The sequence below is a fragment of the Sipha flava genome, unplaced genomic scaffold (genome assembly GCF_003268045.1).
Source record: "Sipha flava isolate LNK unplaced genomic scaffold, YSA_version1 1_pilon_pilon, whole genome shotgun sequence".
Lineage (NCBI taxonomy): Eukaryota > Metazoa > Arthropoda > Insecta > Hemiptera > Aphididae > Sipha > Sipha flava.
The window spans coordinates 680,778-690,398 of record NW_020272783.1 but is presented as its reverse complement, the minus strand read 5'-3'; the positions used below and the strand labels follow the sequence as shown (position 1 = coordinate 690,398).

The window sequence follows — 9,621 nt, the reverse complement described above, 5'->3', positions numbered from 1 at the left end:
CTATATTTAGTACTTATGAATTAATAATAATGTATTGTGTCTGTAGTAGTCTGCACTCTGTAGTAATAAGTCTGTTTTGTTGATTTAATTTTTTTATTTTCATTAGGTAATTAGGATTTCTATTTAGGTACAAGTTAAATAATTTAAGATTTTAAGGCACCCCATGATAATTTGAAAATCCGGCGCCCATGGTTATGCATTCTTATTATTAAATATTTTTTTTTTCTAGTAAACATTACTGTAATATAATTAGAGGAATTTTGCGTTTTTGGCACAGTATAAGTAGATGTAATGTAGCAACAAAAACCGAGAACAACAACAATATCCTTTATAGTGTGCATATTAAAGTCATAAAAAGTCAATGACTACTCAAAAACCAGTCATCCAAGCAATGCTTAACACAACTTTTTACACAATCGTGTTATTAAGTGGAGTGTATGCGAGTTTGTATGTGGGTGTTTGAGGAAGAAAGAGAGAATTAGAGGGAGGAGAAAGGAGGACGGGAGAGAAAGAGAGGTTATAATTGGAATATTTTAACGATATCCAGAGACCTATGGGTCGCAGAACTAGAGGTAAAAAAGTGTCGCTATTTGGATGGTGCCAACTAGTCGCATTATTTGGGGGGGGAAGGGTAAATTCATGTACTTTCCACAGTCTAGAATTTAGTTATTCCAAAGTCGAAGCTTCATCAAAATATGAATAAGTATTTCATAAAGCTATTGACATGTATTGAATCAGAAAAATGAGACGTGTACTATACGGATACTTAAGTACAAAGTGCGAATCATTAAAATTTTGGACTGGTTTGACGTGCCCCACGTTAATCGGCACTTTGATAAAATGAACCGACGAGTCAGTAATTTAATAAGAGCGTGCCGACTGTCCTACTCTAGTAAAAATTGAAATTACGCCACTGGTGCCAGAGTTGAATACAACGACCTCGACGTGGGTTTGCACGCGATGTACAACAAACGTGTAGAATTGAGAATAAAATACGTAAAAAACAACAGAAATCGTGCGTCCCACGCCAATTAAGACTAAGTGAGGCGTTTAATGAAAAGGGATTTTTTTTTGTCGAGAACTTTGAATGAAAAAAAGATCGCCGTCGGGATAAATACAGGTATAAACGACGGTATCGGTAGACAGCATGTCGAACGTTTGGATAATAATAAAACGTGGTACTTTGTGGACACGGTTATTACTACACGTACACGAATTTTGATCCATATGCGCGTGTGTGCTGGGCCGACGTCATAGAAACGCTTTCGCCAAGGCGACGGACTATTGATAAGCCCTGTACAAATGACGTAAACGTTGCGATCTGTCCCGATCTGGGCCACGCCGCCACCGTACCTGGTGGGTACTACACTGGCACGTATATGAGTTTATAGTAAAGTTGTACGATCGCCGCCGCCGCAGTATACCGTTGTCGTCGTCGACCGGTGAAAAAAGAATGGTGATGGCGAAGGAAAAAGTAAAAAAAGAGAGAGAGTGAGAGAGAGAGAGACGAGGTCGGGTTAGCGCGTGAGGTAGGTTTGCAGGGAGGTAGAGAGAGAGAGAAAGAGAGCAATATATACGGTCACATATAGTAGAGATAATCGAAACAAAGAGTTAGAGCGAGAGAGCGCAAAGTATACGGGCGTGCGCGCAATGCCCTCCCTCCCACCGCGTACGCCGGGGACATGACCTACGGTTTGGTCGTCGTGTACCGGTCGTCCCGGCGGCGACGGTAACGGTCGACGAACGGGCTCGAAGCGATGACGGCAGGGTGTCGGGGCCGCCCGGGAGGACGAGTTTCACGCACACACGCACAGGGCTCTCGGTCGAATTTCGCGGTCGCCTCAGCGGCGGTCGGGGAGGGGCTTGCCGGTTGGCCGAATAGAAAAACCGTGTAGGAGCTTTCGGTGCGAACCCGCTGCGGAGGCGGACGAGCCGGCGCGTGTTCGGCGACGTCGCGCGCAAATAATTTCGATCCGACGACCGTGGTCACACTGTCGACCGACGGCGGCAGAACGGCGGTGGCGGTAGTACGGGCGGCGGTGGGGCGAGGAACGTACGGCGGCGAATCAATACGACAGGGCGCCGCCGCCGCCGCCGCCGCCGCAGGAAAGTTGTGCCGTCTCGGTCGCACCAACGCCAGCCCGATGACGGTGGCCCCGTAGTCGCTCTCTCTCTGTCACCGCATCTGTGCGTGTGTGCCTCGCGCGTCGTCGACGTCGTCTCTTCTCGTTCTCTCCCTTCGAGTTATTTTCTGTCTCGGCCCTGTTCCGCGGGGCACAAGGAAATTTTTAGCCTATTTCACCTCTCTCCTACCTCGAACACACTCACTCCACTCGCTCACCAACACACACACACACGCATTCATTCTCCCACTCACACACACACACAGGCGCGCGCGCGCCAACACTGACTCACACGGTCCGCCGAATAATATCGCCTTTTTAATTCCGCTCGCGCGGGCGTCCGTACGGTTTTTCATACGTACGACACATTAAAACACACACACATATACACACACACACACACACACACACACACACACACACACATAAATACATACACACACACACACATATTGGTCGTGCGTTGTGCGTGTGTTTTTTGTTTCGAATTTTCTCTAACCTTTTGCCGTGTCGAAGTGGTAATTTTTCCGCTCGTCCCGTTAAGACGACCGCGGCAACCGCAACAACTACGGTGAACACGGCGATCACGACGACGACCACGGACACCTAACCGGCGACGGCCGACCACGGCGATCACGACGACGACGGGGGCGAGGAGCGCGACGGCGGCCGCGACGACCATACCAGTGTGACGATCGTTTTTTAGTGATATCCACCGAGAGAGATTCGGCTCCTGCGCCTGTAGACCCGTACCGGTACACCGCATCCACGGAAATATGTGCTGGAATCCGCTCAGCGTCGTTGTGTGCAGCGTCGTGTTCTGCGCCCTGTTGGACTTCGCACCCTCCGGGGTTTTGGGTACGTTTTCGGTCTCGCAGCTGTGTGCAATAGTCTCGTCGCTCAAAGCACGACTTTGGGCGTTGACCCATATTGCCGATAATGGAATAATTACATTTTAGTGAAAATCCGTGTTTAACTGGACTAAATAATAAATTTTGTTCTTTTATTCCTTGTAGCCAAGTCGGTCCCATTGTGTTCTTTTGTAGCCCGTCCTGTTATATTTGTCTCAAAATGCCATGTTATAAATTGTTTTATGTATCGTCTTTGACCAACAAAACCGCCCTGCTAGACATTTTCATCACTTCGTCTTACACTGCTATACGAACGCTTCAGCTTTGGATTCTGTCCATTTTTATTTCAAGAACTAATCATTTTATGTAGACCTAAAAATATATTGGTGTGGTACAAATTGCAATTTATATTAAAATTCGGTCAACAAGTAATACAGTTTATTATATCTATGTATGTATACCATAATATAGGTACTAGATATTAAATACGAATAGGGTACAAATTATACATCCATGTTTTATGAAAAGATAAGTCTGAAATATACGATTTTTTGTTTTAAAAGTTAAATGTGATAAGTACAAGTCTAATTTTTTTGTATATAGTTGAATTTTTAGATTAAAGAAATACAAAATGAATAAATTGTATTATCTTATAACTAAAAAAATTTTAGTTGTCTTGTCCATATAACCTATTTCGGAATTTCACTAAAAGTATAGTCGAACATGTTGATACAAATCAAGTAATTTATGTATTTTTTTTTCTTATTGGTATAGTTAAAAACCATTTTCTTCGTATTTACTAAAATCTTTTAAAGCTGTATTTAATTTTACACATTATAATATGGTTATTTCCATTATCAGACTATTTCTTTTAAACTTGAATTTATGTATAATGGTATTTTAGATAAATTACTTTATTATTTTAATTTTGTTTCAATGTAGGTAGGTACCTAGATGTATCATTTTCACATATAACAGTAGTTTGATCATCATTGAATATAAAACTATTGTTTTATTTTTACAATACCTATGTGTGTATGTGTGTGTGTGTTTGTGTGTATGTTTGTATATGTATAATTTTATATATATAATTTCTCTTTATGGTCAAATAAAATAATTTAAGTCCGTCCAAAACTGAGTAGTCAATGAGGTATTAAACAACAAATGTGTAGGTACTATATATATATATTTTTTAATCTTTTATAAATTGGTTCTTAACTAGGGAAATGTACTATTGCGTAATTGAAACTGTTCAATAAATACATTATAAAGTATACACCACTTTATTGTTTATTATATAGTTTTTATTTGTTTAATTTAAATTTATTTTTCGTGGTTATGGGGTGTGAAAACATATGTTTATCTTGGAAACAAAATTGGACAACATAGCTGACGAACCCAGTTACGAGGGTAACACAACAGTGAAGGAAGGCGAACCATTTAAGATAACATGTCGTGTGTCAGTGTTTCAAGTGATAAAATGGCAAAGGGATGGCCACAACCTGGTACCAGATGAACACTACAATATCAGCGAGGATGTAACTAGCAACAATTTATTTGTATCCACAATTTCAGCCAATTCTGCATCTTCGATGCACACAGGCGCATATCGATGTACAACACAGTACAACAAGTTTCATGTACTGTATGTGGTTACCGGTACGTGCCGGCTATGATGAGCTTTTAAACTAAATGTCCATGTGCCCGGACCGGTTCGCCTCGCTTCATTTTTGGCTCGCATATAAATTAACTGTTGCGAATAGAAACTTTCCAGTATACTGTGACATCTCATATAGAGTAGATTTATCATTGTGTTAGGTATTTAACCCATTACTATTGTCAGTTTTTTTTGTTTGCATTATTTGTTTATAGACTTTGCATTTGAAAAAAATACATAAATATATATATATATAAAACATTAAACCTCTCAGGTATTCACATAATTGTTTTTACTAATGCATATAATATGTAATTTGTTGATGTTGTGTAAAATCCAATTTAATGACCTATATGTACATTAGATATTCACTTAATATCTAAGTCCTGAAAAACATTTAGATTTATTGGTTTTTACTATAGTTTTGAGTAGTAATTATTTAATATTTATTTTTTGTTTTGTTATAGCTGATGTAACTGTAAAAGCAAACTATGACTATGGTGAAAATTATAGAGTAGGTCAATATAAAACAAAATTACTTCTTCATTGTAGTATCGAAGGCAATCAAGATTCAATAAAATACATATGGAAGTGGTCAGTTTACATATAACAAATATTTCAGTTTTAAAAATAATAAATTTATAACAATTGTTTTTTAGGTTCAAAGGTGATCAGGAAATATCTTCAGATGATGATACACCCCACCACGTTGAAGTAAAAGAAAATGAGTTAGTAGTTAACCGTTTTGTTGAATCTGATGCTGGTCCATATACATGTAAACTACTCAATTCTAATAATAATCAAGTGCTTGGTTCAAAATCGTTCAACGTTATCTGTTAGTATATTATATTTTATCATTCTTTAATTTTGCTTGATATGCATATTTATTTAAGTTGAATTAAAAATAATTTTTTTATCTATATGCATATTATTTGTATTAATAATTATGTTTTAATAATAAAATAATTTTTAGTTTTGTAGAAATTGTAACTAAAATGAAATTTTTATTATTAAGGCACACTTTATACATCTTTAAAAAACTCATTATTCTTGTCATGTACTGTTGTGTTACAAAATATAGCATACATTCTATCATGTCTTTCTACACATAATTGACTACTTTTACTTGTGTGCCTACTTGTTATTATTGTTATTTATAGTTGTCACAACTTTTTATTTTATAATTTGAAAATTTGCTTTCATGTGTATGGTATTTGTATTTAATACTTAATTATAATTTGATTGTTAAACACTTATTTATTTTTTTAATACATTTTTAAATAATAATACATTACTTATACTATTCATTTTATTTTGAACTTTCATTATGAATATGAAATATTAATCTATCAGCTATTTTAAATTTTTAATATTAATTAATTTTATATCTAAAATGTCTACATTATATTAGATATACATTTCTTAAAATTATTTTTTTTTTAAAAAGTTGAAATCTTAAACCATTTAACTTGCTACTAAAAATATTATGAATGTATTAAATTAATATTATTTTTGTTAGCTTTAGTTTTCTAAGGGAAGTAATTGAACTTAATTATCTTAATGAACAATTGAATTTGCTAAACAGATTTATTTTATTTAGTTAAAAAAAAAAAAAGAACAAAAGTATACAATTTTACTAACAACATTTTAACAACAAAAATATAAGTTCATAAATAAATTATTAATAAATTTTATTATATTTTTACAGTAAAACCTTACGTGAAACTGCCAAAAACTGCTACATATATTGAGGGTGAAAAAATGGAATTGGAATGCATTGTATTTGGTAAACCTACACCAGAAGTTAGTTGGAGATTTGGTAAGTATTTGTAAAACATTCATTTTTTTATATTAACATTTTTTAATTGACTGATTAACTTGATAATTAATTGATATATTATTTGTTTTAGAAAATAACACTCTTTTTCCTTCCGAACACATTAAATTTCTAGCCAACAAGAGGAATATTAGTAATGCCATATTGGTCTTGGATCCGATCACTATGAAAGATAGAGGAAACTTTTATTGTACTGGAAAGAATTCTGTATTTCTTGATCCTGTAGTGTCCGACCCTTCCTATGTGCGCATTAAAGGTAATACGATTAAAACATTATTTGTTAAATAATTATAATTATTATTATTATATATATATTTTTTATGTATAGATAAAATGGCTGCTTTGTGGCCTTTTTTGGGTATTTGTGCTGAAGTAATTATATTGTGTTTGATTATATTTATATATGAAAAGAAACGCAACAAGGCTGAATTTGAAGAAAGTGATACCGACCAAGGGCCAGAGACGTAAGTAAGATTGCTTTATTTTTATTAATTGGATTACACCTTAAGAATTAAATCAAACTACTATTTAAAAAAACTTTTAACATTATAACATTTTTATGTAACTATAAGATTTTCATTAACAAATATTTCCATATTATTATTCTTCAATCAATTTTAAATTATTATAATTTACAGAATACACACTTGTAATAATTTTGGGCAAAAAAATTAAAGAATCTATATGATATAGTCACAGATAATCTATGCTAATATTTTATCCATACTATTATAAATATTAATTATTATGTAATATTATTAAATACATATTTATATAAATTACTGTACAAATAATAATTTATTTTTATAGTAAGATTATATTATTATAGTAAATTACTTCTATATAATATTATTATTATTTGCATATATTTCATACTGTAAAAAAAATTTTAAGTAAGAAAAATGTTATTACTCTTTAATAAAATTTCTTTTTAACAAATGTTAAAAAAACTATCAAATTTGTTAGTGAAAAGTAGTTAAGTTCATACATTTTTGATTCACATTATATGTGAATATTGTTATTTGTTGTAGAAAAAATATGGACAAATCATCTTAACATGATCTAGTTCAGTGTTTCCCAAACCATGGGTTGAAATTTTTTGGATGGGTCGCTACTCGTGGTTACAACTACAGTTGTTTTAGCCGTAAATTGATACCTCTCTAACCGTGGTTTTCAACCTTTTTAACAATGTGGCACACTTCATTTAAAACAAAGTTTTCGCGGCATACTAATTCATATATTATGTGAACCATATATATATATATATATATATACTGTTTACAGTCTACTCTATTAGAAGGTTATTTATTGAGAAATATATTAATACAATCGATCGATCGAGACGGCTACGACGGGCTTAATTACAATAAATAATATTATATGTATCTACTATTAGTTCGATCAATTTTCATCTCGAATATCAGTAGTAAGCTGATAAATACATACTTTTAAAACAATTTATAGATTTATCGCGGCACACCGGTTGGGAACCACTGCTCTATAATAAAAAGTCTATATTGTATAATAATGTGAAGTCTAACTTGATTTTTTTTTAGTAGGGTGTCACGTACCCAAAAAAAGATTAAGCTTATAGGTCGCCATTGCAAAAAGTTTGGGAAACTCTGTTCTAATTAGATATTAATGTTGTGACCTAATATTTTATCTTAAATGATTACAACTTTTTTTACAATGGATTTGTTTCACTCTTTTCAGAAATAATGCTAACGATCATAGTGGAGGTGATGTTCGACACCGGAAATAACTTGACAGTTAAATGAATAAATAACACATTTTAAACAAAGGTCATAAGTAAGGAATAAAGTTTTAGATACAGATGCATTAGGTTTGCCAGACCAATTTTTATTTATGTTTTTAGAAAAATTTTATCATAGTTGTTAACAAATAACTAATTGAAAACAGCTATTTGTTTTGGTCCAGCTGAAACAATGTTATACTTACTGCTTATTGTATTTTTTACTCCAAACACTGAAATTGAATGTTTTCCTATATACAAACGGGGAGTAATTCAAGTTCAGTAAAAGTATACTAGCTGTATTGTGTATAAAGGTTTAGGCTCATTGTGCAGATCATTTGTTCTCCGTATTTTGTTGTGTTATTTTTATTTTTATTATTATTTTTTTTACCAAAGTTGATTTATGTTTTTATTTTTTAATAAAATACAATAATCGCGCCCCCTCCCTGCCTGTTAACCACAATGATTTGTTAAAATTTCAATGTTATCACGCCTAACTTAACCAAATCTTAAGTTTATTGTGCTTTAACAAGCCTGAATATATTGCATTTAATGCTCAATAAATGTTTATTCCTTCAGTTCGTAATAATATTAAATTTATCCTATCGTTTAACTAAAAGTAAACTACTTTAATTCTGGTCATAGATTTATTTTATAGGTAGCTTATGATAAATGTGTTGTTCAAAAAAAAAAGTTAAGAAATCTAATGTGAGTTACTTATTTGTAGGTTAGTGTTATGATAGATTATTACACGCTGATTTTATTTCTAACAATTTCACTTTTTCATCTAATTCAATAATAATAACTTCCTCTGTCCCCAGATATACATTTATTATTATTCTACTTATAAGTGGTTTATTTTATTTATAATTAGAATATTAAGGGTGCTTATCAAATTTGAAGGTTGCCCAGTTGGAAATTTATTTTTAGCAATAAGCATAAATTAAGTTTAAATCGTATAAAATTATGTTTATTATTATGTAATATATATATATAATGTCACTGCTTGTTGTTAAATTGTTGTAATGAAATTAAAAAAAAACTTTCTCCAAAACAAAACTATTTTAAGCCTATATTAACGTAGTGACATTACAATCAATTTTTTGACACCAGAGAGATATTGAAACGTTTATATTTTATTTCCTACATTGGTGTGAAAAATCTTATTTGTTACTCGTATAAGACCTTTTTATTATTTAATCAGTGTTATATTTGTAGAATTTGTTAAAACTAAAATAATATTGTTAGCATTAAATAATTAATTTCATAGTTAAAACAAGTTATTATTTTTCCACCCGTCCACATTGTATCATATTATAGACTATTTCACTTATGACTCAATTTAATTAAAAGCTTTTTTTTTTTTTTTTTAATTATATTATTCAGGTAAACAATGTTAA

General features: G+C 32.8%; 1 protein-coding gene across 2 annotated transcripts; it reads left to right on the top strand.

The window, feature by feature from the left end:
* The first annotated feature begins 2,133 nt into the window (after positions 1-2,133).
* LOC112682018 (neuroplastin) lies at positions 2,134-8,799 on the top strand. Of its 2 annotated transcripts, none has more exons than XM_025552463.1 (8): positions 2,134-2,981; positions 4,364-4,633; positions 5,099-5,225; positions 5,291-5,466; positions 6,340-6,450; positions 6,542-6,724; positions 6,797-6,936; positions 8,182-8,799. In XM_025552463.1, exons 1-7 carry the CDS (start codon positions 2,900-2,902, stop codon positions 6,934-6,936), a joined length of 1,089 nt encoding a protein of 362 aa, XP_025408248.1. In that variant the 5' UTR covers positions 2,134-2,899; the 3' UTR covers positions 8,182-8,799. The 2 variants fall into 2 exon arrangements, with proteins under 2 accessions (XP_025408248.1, XP_025408247.1); XM_025552462.1 differs by having other exon boundaries at positions 2,136-2,981; positions 6,797-6,932.
* The last annotated feature ends 822 nt before the right edge of the window (positions 8,800-9,621 follow it).

Excerpts from the sequence above, each read along its gene's own strand:
- LOC112682018 (XM_025552462.1), top strand. The coding sequence starts at position 2,900 with ATGTGCTGGAATCCGCTCAGCGTCGTTGTGTGCAGCGTCGTGTTCTGC. Across the intron at positions 4,634-5,098 it reads TGTACTGTATGTGGTTACCG|CTGATGTAACTGTAAAAGCA; the intron begins GTACGTGCCGGC and ends GTTTTGTTATAG. Across the intron at positions 6,451-6,541 it reads AGAAGTTAGTTGGAGATTTG|AAAATAACACTCTTTTTCCT; the intron begins GTAAGTATTTGT and ends TATTTGTTTTAG.